General features: G+C 42.9%; 4 protein-coding genes across 4 annotated transcripts in view; 2 read left to right on the top strand and 2 right to left on the bottom strand.

Annotated features, from left to right (window-relative positions):
- Positions 1 to 9046, top strand: part of LOC100596554 (histone H3.1) — a 41908-nt gene extending 32862 nt beyond the window's left edge. The window contains exon 2 of the mRNA XM_003271959.3: positions 8679 to 9046. Within this exon, the coding sequence (XP_003272007.2) occupies positions 8679 to 9006 (328 nt within the window). The 3' untranslated portion in view covers positions 9007 to 9046. The remainder of the gene's footprint in view (positions 1 to 8678) is intronic.
- LOC100595190 (histone H2B type 1-N) lies at positions 727 to 2449 on the bottom strand. Its single transcript, XM_030802700.1, has one exon. It carries the CDS (start codon positions 1546 to 1548, stop codon positions 1168 to 1170), a length of 381 nt encoding a protein of 126 aa, XP_030658560.1. The 5' UTR covers positions 1549 to 2449; the 3' UTR covers positions 727 to 1167.
- LOC100595527 (histone H2A type 1-like) lies at positions 1843 to 4729 on the top strand. Its single transcript, XM_003271961.3, has one exon. It carries the CDS (start codon positions 1873 to 1875, stop codon positions 2263 to 2265), a length of 393 nt encoding a protein of 130 aa, XP_003272009.1. The 5' UTR covers positions 1843 to 1872; the 3' UTR covers positions 2266 to 4729.
- A 3987-nt stretch (positions 9047 to 13033) lies between the features above and the next one.
- On the bottom strand, positions 13034 to 13563 carry LOC100588092 (histone H4). Its single transcript, XM_030803636.1, has one exon. The coding sequence runs from the start codon at positions 13424 to 13426 to the stop codon at positions 13115 to 13117; it is 312 nt and encodes a 103-aa protein (XP_030659496.1). The 5' UTR covers positions 13427 to 13563; the 3' UTR covers positions 13034 to 13114.

The following is a 13563-nucleotide window of genomic DNA, read 5'->3' as shown; positions in this document are numbered from 1 at the left end:
AAGATAAAAATCCAAATCCAAAAAAAAAAAATAAAAAAAAAAACATGAGATAAAACAATGGAAACAGTTTCTCTATTTTTTTTTTTTAAAATTTTTCACTAAAAAAAAAAAAAAAAAAAAAAAAAAAAAAAAAAAAAAAAAAAAAAATAGGAATTCCACACAAGAGAATTATGGGAATGAGTAAAACAGCAAGATTCCTCCAAAAAACCCGCACTGCCAAGAATTTTCCCAATTAGAACACTCACCAGAGAAAAAGGTGGCCAAGTTTCAAACTGCCCGCGCAGTGTCGGGATTGGCCATTGACATCAACTCGGCCCGATTGACGTGTACGGTGCTGTAAACTGGGTTCAAATTTTTTTCTACTGCATTTCTATCTTAATATTTAGCAAATCCAAACGGGGGACAAGGGAGGAGTAACAGCACCACTCTCAAAACAAACAAGTTAAGTCGATTTGTACGTTTCTGTGTGTGCCAACTGCTTCATTACTAGAGTACACATGAAGTTTAGGGACAGAGCACCGGAAGCACTGTGGATATTTTACCAGTTGACACTTAAATATTATATTTTCTTTGGGGTCAACAGGAATTGAATTTTCCCTTTACTAGGTTTGTCTGATGATAAACCTGATCCTTCTTCAGATATAAAATTGTCTCAAGCGTTGCTGCAATATGCAGTACACTGCAGTGCTAATTAATTTCTTTTCTTTTTCTTTCTATTTTGAGACAGTTTCGCTCTTATTGCCCAGGATGGAGTGCAATGGCCCGATCTCGGCTCACTGCAACCTCCACCTCCCGGGTTCAAGCGACTCTCCTGCCTCAGCTTCCCGAGTAGCTGGGATTACAGGCGTCCGCCACCACGCCCAGCTAATTTTTTTGTATTTTTAGTAGAGACGGGGTTTCACCATGTTGGCCAGGCTCGTCTCGAACTTCTAACCTCAGGTGAGCCACCCGCTTCGGCTTCCCAGAGTGCTGGGATTAGAGGCTTGAGCCAAAATTAGTTTCTAACAAGGCTAAAGTAAAGAATCTTGGAAATCGTCTTTGTAGCAATTAAGAAATACCTGCTGTAAGAACAGTGAGTGCCAGTTCTCTTTGGGAAGACTGGGTGGCTCTGAAAAGAGCCTTTGGGGTGTGGGCCGAGACTGACCGAACGTTCGGCGGTGGGTGGGCTCACTTGGAGCTGGTGTACTTGGTGACGGCCTTGGTGCCCTCCGACACCGCGTGCTTGGCCAGCTCCCCGGGGAGCAGCAGGCGCACGGCCGTCTGGATCTCCCTGGAGGTGATGGTCGAGCGTTTGTTGTAATGCGCCAGGCGGGAAGCCTCGCCGGCGATGCGCTCGAAGATGTCATTGACGAAGGAGTTCATGATGCCCATGGCCTTGGACGAGATACCGGTGTCGGGGTGGACCTGCTTCAGCACCTTGTACACGTACACAGAGTAGCTCTCCTTGCGGCTGCGCTTGCGCTTCTTGCCGTCCTTCTTCTGGGCCTTTGTCACTGCCTTCTTGGAGCCTTTCTTCGGGGCAGGAGCGGACTTTGAGGGCTCAGGCATGGCTGGGAGTAACTGCCGGAAAATTGGAGAAAAAAACTGGAAGAAAGACGGTATCTCTGTCAACCTACCGCTTATTCACTGCTTCTTAACGCAAATGGGGCAGAGAATGAAGTTGTGCGTTTAACTAGTGGTGAGTCCTGGAAACGTGTATTAACTTTGTCCAATCAAAATAAGTGTTTTTAAAAACCGCAATCCCATTGGCTAAAGGAAACTGTAATGTTAGCCAATAGCACGGCTTAGTTTTCATGCCTGTGTTGACTATAAGTAGCGGAGCTTTAGCGTTACGTCAGTCTCAGGAATGCTACTGATTGAGATTTTTTCGTCATGTCGGGACGTGGCAAGCAGCGCGGCAAAGCTCGCGCCAAGGCTAAGACCCGCTCTTCTAGGGCGGATCTTCAGTTCCCAGTGGGCCGAGTGCACCGACTCCTCCGCAAGGGCAACTATGCTGAGCGGGTCGGTGCCATAACGCCGGTGTACCTGGCAGCGGTGCTGGAGTACCTAACCGCCGAGATCCTGGAACTGGCTGGCAATGCGGCCCGCGACAACAAGAAGACCCGCATCATCCCTCGCCACTTGCAGCTGGCCATCCGCAACGACGAGGAGCTCAACAAGCTGCTTGGTAAAGTGACCATCGCCCAGGGTGGTGTCCTGCCCAATATCCAGGCCGTGCTGCTGCCTAAGAAAACTGAGAGCCACCACAAGGCCAAGGGCAAGTAGCGGGTCTGGAGCAGTTCATTATTCATACCTCGGTCCAAACCAAAGAGGTTCTTTTCAGAGCCACCAATTTTTTCACCAAGTAGAGCTGTGTTCAACAGTTTTATCCGATAGGCGAGTCATTTTGCAATGGCACTGGCATGCTGTATAGAGATGAAGCAAAACCAAACGGCTTTTACACCACATTGTTTTGAGATAGAAAGTAGACATTGAAATGTTCACGGTACATCAAGAAATTTAGGCGCGGCAGCTCGCGCCTGCAATACAGCTGAGACAATAAGGAAAAGTGAGGCAACAGAATAACAAAGGGAGCTGAAAGTTGGTTAGAGGGCAGAATAAGTAAAAGCAAAGGGCAGAAGTAAGGTAGATGCGCGGGTGAACAAGAAGCGAGATAACAAGCAGTGAACCTTTTGCAGCCGAAACAAAAGAGATAATGTGAGCAAGGACGTCGTGGCCGGCAAGATCTGGAAAAAACCAGTTTAAGAGGCAGCTCTTCAGAGATGGGCATGCGTATTAGAGAGGAAAAGTATCCTTAACAAAAGCCCGTATGATAATCAGCTACATAAGGTTCATGCATATGGGCTACATATCATGCATATATTTAAGATTATGAGATAGAGGCACAAGCCACAGAGGACAAAGTAAGCAACAAACCTATCAATAAAAGGGCAAATGCTGGCTATGGATTAGGCAGCACTGGGAACAGAAAAAAAAAACACGCACACACATAAAATGACTCAAACTACAGCAAGCTGACGCTGATCTCATCTCGCAGAGGTCAGTCCGCTCTCCCCCCCACCCCTGCCCCCGAGAGTGTAATACTCTGCTTACTAAACTTTTGCTGCTTTGCTTTGCTATCTGTATGTGTGTCGTCCAATTTGTACCGGGCACCAAGAGCCTGGAACTGCTTGGCACCATCCGGTAACACAACGGCTTTGAGAAGCCGAGGCGGAAGGACCGCTAGAGCCTTGAAGTTCGAAGCCAGGCTGATCTTTACAAAAGTAAAATAACTAACCGTGCCTGGCGTCTCATAGCCTGTAGTCCTAGCTACTCGGGAGGCTGAGACCAGAAGGATCACTTGAGCCCAGGAGTTCGAGGCTGCAATGAGCTATGATTGCACCACTGCAGTCCAGCTTGTGTGACAGAGCAAGACTGTTTCAAATGAACCTAGTGTCAGATACTTACTTTCTGTATTACAGAGGACTGAAAGCTAGCTAAATAATACTTTTCAGTGTACCTGGGTTCCAGAGATATAATTGGTAAACTAACCTTTGCTCCTTGCTTGGGCTTTTAGTTTATACTTCATAAGACCATGGAGGCAAAATTTGGGTATCTGACCCTTCTGCAGAATTTAGGACCCCGTCCCGTGTGTGTTTGGCCTACCTATTCGAGTTCAATTGAATCTTTCTGAGCATCTGTGGTGTGCCAGGCACTCTCCTAAATGGGAATACAATATTAATCCAGATACATAAAGTCTATATCCAAAAGGAGCTTCAAGTTGGCTTGGTCAAAGAATACATGTCGTAATGGACTGTTTATATAAATGATGGGAAAGCCTTGGGGTTAGGGTGTGAGATTACTTTAGAACGTGTTATTTAAAAACAGTATGAATCAAGGACATTGTAAGTCAGGTTTTCTTATATATCATGGTCATATAGTCCTGTTCCTGTCAGTTTTTCCTGCTTCCTTTCTTTCACCAAGATCACTCCTTTCCTTCTCAGATCACCAAGTCCTCCTAGCTAGAGAGGGCCTTCTATTGCTCTCCATCTAAACTTATATAAGCTACTGTTTTCCTCTTAAAGACATGTTAATGAAAATGAATTTCTACAGGATCTCTAGTCCATTGAAATACATTAATTTTTGAGTCTCCACACATTTTTATTTCCTAGATTTAAGTCTTAATTGCAGTCACATACAACTAGTATTTTTTGGAATAAAACAGCAATCAAAAAAATCATTAATATTACATTGTTTAAAAAAATTTATGATTATTTGATGTTGAGGACTCCATCCTGATTTCAATGAATTAATTCATTTGTTCCCTTTTAAAATGTCATCTGCGTTATTTATGTGTATAAATTTTCAATAATTGTTTCTGTTACAACCATCAATATAAAGTAAATGATACAGCTCCATAGAAGGCCTGTCAGATTTTTGAAATTAAAATAAGTTTTTAAATAAAATATGCTGTACGATCATTGAAGTTGATGATAAAATTATTCCATTGTTTCTGTTTCTCCCAAGAACCACCATCTAATCATGAAAGCTAGCTAAGTAATATTTTTCACAGTTCATGAGTTCCAGAAGTAAAATTCTTTAAGCTAAACAGCTTGTAAAGTAACTTTTGCTTTATAATTATGATAATTTTTGGTGTTATTTATGCAAACTCAAATCAATGTACTCATAATCAAAACACTGACAAATGCAAACTTATGTATTAAGCAAAATAAAATATACAAGTGTGATATATCATTGTTTATAATTCCACATACACATATAAAGGAAAATGGAGCAGCTGTTAAATGAGTAGCTTCAAAGTAAGTAAACTAGAGGAGGCAACCTAAAGATCAGAGGGATCCAAAGGGCGAGGAGCAATTAGGAAGATTTATAGTGCCTTATCACTTCATGGTATTATATCATCTGTGAAATATTGAATTAAATGAATGTCCTTACTGATTTGATGCCCTCTGAAGGTTTGTTGAAAAATCAGACATGAGGTAGATTAATAGAAAAAAAGGCAGACAAATTTACAATGTGCATGGGGAGAATCAGAGTGATTGCCCACCCCAGAATGTGGTTCAGAGTTTATATACCATCCTTAAAAAACAGTTTGAGGGAGGGAGAAGAGGAATTCATTTGAGGGGATTACTAGGAAGAATGAATGGATCAGGGAAAAGAAATTAAACTTGTACCTTATCTTGTGAAATGAGCTGTTCAGGTGTGATTACATTTGTCATACAGGGACTCATTTTTGGTGAGTCCAGATAACAGGCAGACAAAGGTTGGGGAGCGGGAGAAGGTCAAAGAGACTTTGAGGCTTCTGCAGTTCAGCTTGTCACCATGCCATAGTTTGGGGTATTGGTTTCTGAGCCCTGACATTGACAATATGTACTAAAAATAAATATTTGTTATTTAAATTAGCTACTTAATGTGTTATGCATAATTAGATTAATTTATGATGTATTAACATATCTGAAGTATAATATAAACATAAAATATTTGTAAATTAGTTGTAAAGAAAAAAATTACTTATATTAAATACAGGTTGGCATTCTGCTCGATATTTTATGTACATTATCTCCATTGTTTTTTTTTTAATTTTTTTATTTTTTAGATGAAGGTCTTGTGATGTTGCCCAGGCTGATCTCTGACTCCTGAGCTTGCACAGTCCTCTCACTCCTGAACTCATGCAATCCCCCCACCTCAGCCTCCAGAGTAGCTGGGACTACAGGCAGGCCACTGAGACTGGCCTCCATTAATTCTTAAACTACCTCAAAGAGGTAAATACTGTAGGGGCTAAGGGAAGTTTCACAGATAATCAACTGACAAAAGGCAGAATAATGGGAGAAATGGCATAGAAATTTAATAATGTGCACAAGGGAGAATTACAAAGTGATTACCCCAGTCCCTAAAGGCGTACAGAAGCTTATGTAACTTTTTTCATAGGGTTAGGAGGAGATGGGAAAGGTAGACAATTCCTTTGAGGGGCAATAAAGGATTGTTATGGAGAATAAATGGACCACAGAAAGAAATTAGCTTGTAAATAACTGTCTTCATTATTTATTGATTTTTTGAGATGGGGTCTTACTCCATCACCAAGGCTGTCACCCAGGCTGGAGTGCAGTGGCACAGTCTCCACTCACTGTAACCTCCACCTCTGGGATTCAAGTGATCCTCCTACCTCAGGCTCCCTAGTAGCTTCGACCACAGGCATGCACCACTACACCTGGCTAATTTTTTTTTTTTTTGAGACGGAGTTTCACTCTTGTTGCCCAGATTGGAGTGCAATGGTGCAATCTCAGCTCACTGCAACCTTCGCCTCCCAGGTTCAAGTGATTCTCCTGCCTCAGCCTTCCAAGTAGCTGGGATTACAGGCATGCGACACCAACTGGCTAATTTTTTATATATTTTGTAGAGTCGGGGATTCACCGTGTTGGCCAGGCTGGTCTCGAACTCCTGAGCTCAAGGGATCCACCTGCCTCGACCTCCCACAGTGCTGGGATTACAGGGAGGAGCCACAGCACCTAGTATGTCTTGGTAATTTAAATGAGACCCAGAGGCAGACATTATCTTGAAAAATCTATATTCAGTCTTCTTTTCTGCAATAATGAAATAACAGGGAGGGGACAGAAGGCAATTCTGTTACTTTTGGTAAGAAATTTTCTTGGTCCGATTAGGAAATGTCAGAGTCCCTTCGCATGTATGGGAAAGAGAAGACGAGGTTAGAGGGGCTTTGATTCTGAAGCTTATTTCTGAGGCCTTTCAATGTTCAAAAGCACTCAGCATGCCCAAGAACCACATTCTGGGGAATCATTCTGCACCCCAACAGTACCGTCACTATCCTATTCTAACTTTGTAGATGAGCAAAGATTTAAAAAGAATAAACAAGTCACCTCGTGTCTGGTCGGTAACAAGTCAGCTCGAGTGTGATAGGTAAACATTTAATCTAAAACCAAAGTTTTCTAATTCCAGAGTTTCAGCTCTTAACCACTTTCTAAACAAAGAATTGAATACTAAGAGATTATATTGGAATAGTTACAGGAGTTTTATAATTTTTATTGATGTTAAAACAATTTCAGAGTGGCCGGGCGCAGTGGCTCAAGCCTGTAATCCCAGCACTTTGGGAGGCATGTGGATCACGAGGTCAGGAGTTGGAGACTAGCCTGGCCAACACGGTGAAACCCCGTCTCTAGTGAAGATACAAAAAAATTAGCTGGGCGTGGTGGTGAGTGCCTGTAATCCCAGCTGCTCGGGGGAGGCCGAGGTGGGAGAATCGCTTGAACCTGGGAGGTGGAGGTTGCAGTGAGCCAAGATCAGGCCATTGCACTCCAGCCTGAGCGAAAGGGCGAGACACCGTCTCCACCAAAAAAAAATTCAGAGTATAACCCTGTATTTATTAATAAGAAAGAAAATCAAATATACGGAATCAAAGTTGCTCCATAATGGTTGATAACAAATCTTTAGTTGGATCATATAAAAGTGTCTTTTTAAAAACCTACAAGCGTCCAAGCGAAGTGGCTCACACCTGTAATCCCAGCAGTTTGGGAGGCTGAGGCGGGCAGATCACGATGTCAAGAGATCAAGACCATCCTGTCCAACATGGTGAAACCTGGTCTCTACGAAAAATACAAAAAATTAGCTGGGCGTGGTGGCGCATGCCTGTAGTCCGCGCTAATTCGGAGGTTGAGGCATGAGAATGGCTTGAACCCGGGAGGCGGAAGTTGCAGTGAGCCGAGATTGCACCACTGCACTCCAGCCTGACGACACAGCGAGACTCCATCCAAAAAAAAAAAAACACCCACACACAAAACCTACAAACACCAATTTTCTAGTTATAAGAACTTGTTTTAAGGATTTTAATTCTATTCCAATTAAGTTCTAAGGCTAACGCAATTATCAAAATCTCGAAGAGATTTTATTCAAACTTCACAAAAGGTCTCTAAAGTTGTCCAGAAACCTTGGTGAAACAGATTAGGAAATTTGGAAAGGAAATAATGAGGAGACCCGCAGTACCAAATCATGAGACCTCTAATACAATTTTAAATATTAATAAAAATTTAAATTTTGGTGTAATAAAAAATCATAAATTTCAATATTGGTCCCAAGTATAGAGAAAAAGTAAATTTATGTTGAATGTGGAAAACATTATTTTTAAAATACAGCCGATTAAAAAATTGCTGGGGAACTGATTAAAACTATTGATAATTCCTAAGAAACATAGACACTAAAAAATCACTTCTATCTCTTTAATAGAAATTGATTAAACTATAATCAATACAAGGAGGTTACAAAACTCCATATACAACATTGTATACATTTTCTTGGAAAAATATGTGCAAGTGCTCTGCAAAATACGTTATTAACTAGCCTGTGTGATGGGATAACAGATTGTAGTTTCTTAATTTCTTGTCCTTTCTTGTATTTCCCACAGTACTGATGTATATCTTCTGCATTCAAAAGCAATTTTTTAAAGCCTTATAACGTGGTAACAAAATACTTTGCGCATTACAAAATTCAGAACACGGAAACAAGAAGCTTGCTTTTTTTTTTCCCTATTTCGGTTTGACCCTTTAGATTTCCCCTCCCCCACCGGGGCGGGACTTCTCGCCGACTTCTTTCAGGTTCTCAGTTCGGTCCGTCAACTGTCGTATAAAGGCGCTGCCCCAGGCCAGAGTCCTCACAAGGCGTTGTGTGAGGCTCGTTTTGCTCATTATGTCTGGCCGCGGCAAAGGCGGGAAGGGTCTCGGCAAAGGCGGCGCTAAGCGCCACCGTAAGGTGCTGCGCGACAATATCCAGGGCATCACCAAGCCGGCCATCCGGCGCCTTGCTCGCCGTGGCGGCGTGAAGCGCATTTCCGGCCTCATCTACGAGGAGACCCGCGGGGTGCTGAAGGTGTTCCTGGAGAACGTGATCCGGGACGCCGTCACCTATACAGAGCACGCCAAGCGCAAGACGGTCACCGCCATGGATGTGGTCTACGCGCTCAAGCGTCAGGGCCGCACCCTCTACGGTTTCGGCGGTTGAACGTCCTTTTCTATCAATAAAAGGCCCTTTTCAGGGCCCCTACTTCCTCAGCTGAGGAGCCGTGACGCATGTTTGCCCAGGATCTCGGCGGTTGAACGTCCTTTTCTATCAATAAAAGGCCCTTTTCAGGACCCCCACTTTCTCAGCTGAGGAGCCGTGACGCATGTTTGCCCAGGAGCTCTTTACCATTTGTTCGCGCCTGCTGAGTTTGTGCTGCTATCGGAGCATGCGTCTCTAGTCGCTGTAAGTAGGCGTTAGTCACTAATCGCTCTCCAGTAAACAAAATACCCAATACAGCTTGTTTCAGGTGCTCCAGGGCTTACTGACATGGGCTGTCGCGCAGACTGTTGTGCAGTGTCATCATGGCTCACTAGTCTCCGGATTAGCTGGAACCTCGGGCGCGCCACCACGCAAGGCTAATTGTTTTTCCAAAGACCGGGTCTCCGTAGCTTTCTCAGGCTAGTTTCGATATCCTGGCCTCAAATAATCTTGCCTATACCTAATGTTGGCATTACAGGAGTGAGCCACCACGCCTGGCCACGATACTCTTGTTGAGGTTTTAGAGTTAGTTACACTTAAGGGGCAATTTTCGCAGTGTAGCTGGGGAGGAAAGTCAAGCAGTTAAAGGTTTCTGGCACTGAATCCAACTGCTGATCATAGCAAGAACTTCTTATGCAACAACCTTTAATCCGCGGGTCATAAATAAGTTTAGTTTATCGGTTTTGGCCCAATTTTTCAGAAAGGTGAGAATCTGAATCCTTGAGTAGAACTATGTAGCTTATCAGTACAACAAAGAATGATCACGACAAAGACTAACTCATCCTTTGTTACTTAACGTGGGCAGAGCTTTACCGCTGAGGATTCCTCGGCCTTTGAGTGTTCTCTTATTTACAACTGAAGTTGATAAGATGGTATTAAAAGTGAGATTCCTAGTAAATAAACTTAAAGGCCTGAAGTACCAGTGATTAATGGGAAGTGCTAATAAGTCATATTTGAGGTTATCCAACCCGAGATTCTGATTTAATTGGTTTAAGGATACTATCACCTTGTAGGTTAGATTTAAAAAATAATTGCTTTAAGGAAAGAACCTGTTGGTATTTAAACAAAAAACTTTCCTTCCTGATTCTTACATGCTGCCACTTAGACAAATCTCTGGTCTACATGGCTGGATCTCTTTCTGCTAGTTAAATTCTGTGCTACCCTGTGAAAAAGAACTGAGATTAATAAAACGGTAGTGAGAACACAGGGAAAGATAAAAATCATAGCAATCCTATCCAGTCATGCTGTAGTCATCCTCACAAGGATAGGGAAGGATCTTGCCCTTCATTTACCATCCAAAGTGTGAGTACAAACTTTAAAAAGATATGATACTATAGGAATAATGAAGATGTCTCCATTTGCAAAAATTGTGTGAAAAATGCACTTAACACAGGTATCTTCTATGGTTTCATAATGGACAAAGATTTAATTACACAACTCCTGGCTGAATCTAGAGTACTAAAATGTGGCTGTTAGGAAAGGTTGCTCTCCGGGCCTGGTGCAGTAGCTCATGCCTGTAATATCTCAGCACTTTGGGAGGGCAAGGCTGGCAGACAGCTTTAGGCCAGGAGTTGGAGACCATTGTGGCCTATATGGTGAAACTCCCTCTCTACTAGGAATACAAAAAATTAGCCGGGCACACACCTGTAATCCCCGTTACTCCAGAGGCTGAGGCTGAGAATCGCTTAAACCTGGGACACAGGTTCCAGTAAGCCGAGATCACGCCTCTGCTCTAAAAAAAAAAAAGATTGCTCTTACCCAGTGATGATGGTCAGATGCAATCACAGGTTATGAGCCTGGCATAAATGAGTAATGCTAAGTGTTTCACACTGCACATACTGTTGTCAGTGTTCTAAGTGTTTTTTATTTACCAATTCATTTACACTTGTTGTTTGTCTTTTTTTTTTTGAGGTCTCCAGCTCCTGGGCTCAAGCTGTCCTCCCACTTCTGCCTCCCCAAAAGCTGAGATTACAGGCATGAGCCACCCGGCCCTACTCATTTAATCCTTACAACAACCCTTAGAGCTGGGAACTATTTTTATCGTCATCACATAATTGTTTACAAAAAATAAATAGAGGCTTAGAGAGCATATGCACCTCAACCCAAGATCCCACAACTAGAATATTATTGTTATAGATTTGATTGCAAATAATCTGCTTCTTATGATTGTGCTTAAATTTTTCACCATGTCACATCACTTTGGTGGTGTAAAATTATAAAACAATATTTACATCTTAACTTTAAAAATGTGTTTTTGGCCTGGCGCGATGTCTCACACCCATAATCCTAGCACTTTGGGAGGATGAGGCAGTCAGATTGCTTAAGGCCAGGACTTTGAGACCAGTCTGGACAACATGGTGAGACCCCTTCTCTACTAAAAATACACAAAAATTAGCTGGACCTGGTGGCCTGCGTATATAATCTCAGCTACTTGGGAGGCTGAGGCACGAGAACCCAGGAGGCAGAGGTTGCAATGAGCCGAGATCCCACCACTGCTCTCCAGCCTGGGTGACAGAGTAAGGCTCTGTCTCAAAAAAAAAAAAAAAAAAAAAGAAGAAGAAAAAAAAAATATGCACACATATACAGATATACATAGTTAAAATATATATATTATTTTTTACATCTTAAAGAGAAACATTATCATTTATATCCAAAAAATTTTATTTAGGCCCACTTAGCAATTCCAGATCTGACAACTTTTGAGGATTTAAAACTGTTTTTCATGTAAAATACAATGTTTTTCCCTTAACAAAAATTCAAATAAAAGGTATGATTACAATTCCTTTGTGGTAATTACTTGGACAACAGAGTTTTGTACTTTTGCTTCAACTGAATCAATGCGACTATTATTGTCCTTCCAGATCTTTTGATATCACCAATGACACACATCCCTCATTTTCATCATCATAACGAGTGACTGAGCCTCACCAAAAAAAAACAAAAAATAGCTTTACTCACTAGATTCCATTTATGAATCTAAACTCAAATCAAGTGTCCAATGCCAGATGAATGGATACAGAAAATGGGGCTTATATACAATGAAATACTACTCAGCCTTAAAATGAATCTTGTCATTTCTTTTGACACAGATGAAACTGGAGACCATTATGCAAAGTAAAACAAACTAGGCACAGAAAAAAACTGCATGATCTCACTTACATGAGGAATCTAAAAATGTTGAACTCAGAGTAAAATGATCATTGCCAGAGAACAAGGATGGAGGTATAATGGGACTCGGGAGGTATAAATACTGGAGATCTATTTTAAAGCATGGTGACAATAGTTAATGTACTTTATACTGGAAAATTGCTGATAGGCCTTAAATGTTCTCACCACAGAAAGTGAGGTGGATGTTAAGTTCGATGTAATCATTCCGCAATGAATATATGTCAGATCAGATTGTACATGTTGTAATTTGTCATACCTTAATGAGGGTGGAGGAAAGTAAAAAAATTCTCTTAAAATCCTTTAAGAGGCCGCATTTTGAGGCCAAGGCGGGCGGATCGCGAGGTCAGATCGAGACCATCCTGGCCAACATGATGAAACCCCATCTCTAAGTATAAAAATTAGCTGAGTGTAGTGGCGCAAACCTGTAATACCAGCTACTCCGCAGGCTGAGGCAGGAGAATCGCTTGAACCCAGGAGATGGAGGTTGCAGTGAGCCGAGATCGCGACACTGCACTCCAACTCGCAAAGACAAAACAAAAAAACCAAATACTTATGGATTTGGGGGCTTTTCAAAAACGATTTCCTATTACCACTGTCAAGCTCGCTACGGGGGTTACAAGAATGTTTCCGGTACTGCACATTTTGTGTATTTTCCCCATTACGTAAACAAGCTTACGAATTTGGAGCAAGTTTAGACCACATTACATCTCGTAATTAGTCCTGCCAATAGTGACCGCGGGTGAATGGCCACATGTGTGCCGCTGTGTTCAGAAAACTGCTCGCCCCAAAACTGACTCAGAAGCAAGCAAAATTCCGGACCTACGAAAACCAGTGTTACCACTCCTCAACTGAGCAAGTAGGGTGGCCCTGAAAAGGGCCTTTTATTGATAGAAAAAGACGTTCAGCCGCCGAAACCGTAGAGGGTGCGGCCCTGGCGCTTGAGCGCGTAGACCACATCCATGGCGGTGACCGTCTTGCGCTTGGCGTGCTCTGTATAGGTGACGGCGTCCCGGATCACGTTCTCCAGGAACACCTTCAGCACCCCGCGGGTCTCCTCGTAGATGAGGCCGGAGATACGCTTCACGCCGCCACGGCGAGCAAGGCGCCGGATGGCCGGCTTGGTGATGCCCTGGATATTGTCGCGCAGCACCTTACGGTGGCGCTTAGCGCCGCCTTTGCCGAGACCCTTCCCGCCTTTGCCGCGGCCAGACATGATGAGCAAAACGAGCCTCACACAACGCCTTGTGAGGACTCTGGCCTGAGGCAGCGCCTTTATACGACAGTTGGCGGACCGAACTGAGAACCTGAAAGAAGTCGGCGAGAAGTCCCGCCCCGGTGGGGGAGGGGAAA

The sequence above is a fragment of the Nomascus leucogenys genome, chromosome 22a, assembly GCF_006542625.1.
Source record: "Nomascus leucogenys isolate Asia chromosome 22a, Asia_NLE_v1, whole genome shotgun sequence".
NCBI lineage: Eukaryota > Metazoa > Chordata > Mammalia > Primates > Hylobatidae > Nomascus > Nomascus leucogenys.
This window is presented reverse-complemented; position numbering and strand designations above follow the sequence as displayed.

Coding starts and splice junctions, on each gene's coding strand:
- LOC100595190 (XM_030802700.1), bottom strand. CDS start 1,548: ATGCCTGAGCCCTCAAAGTCCGCTCCTGCCCCGAAGAAAGGCTCCAAG.
- LOC100595527 (XM_003271961.3), top strand. CDS start 1,873: ATGTCGGGACGTGGCAAGCAGCGCGGCAAAGCTCGCGCCAAGGCTAAG.
- LOC100588092 (XM_030803636.1), bottom strand. CDS start 13,426: ATGTCTGGCCGCGGCAAAGGCGGGAAGGGTCTCGGCAAAGGCGGCGCT.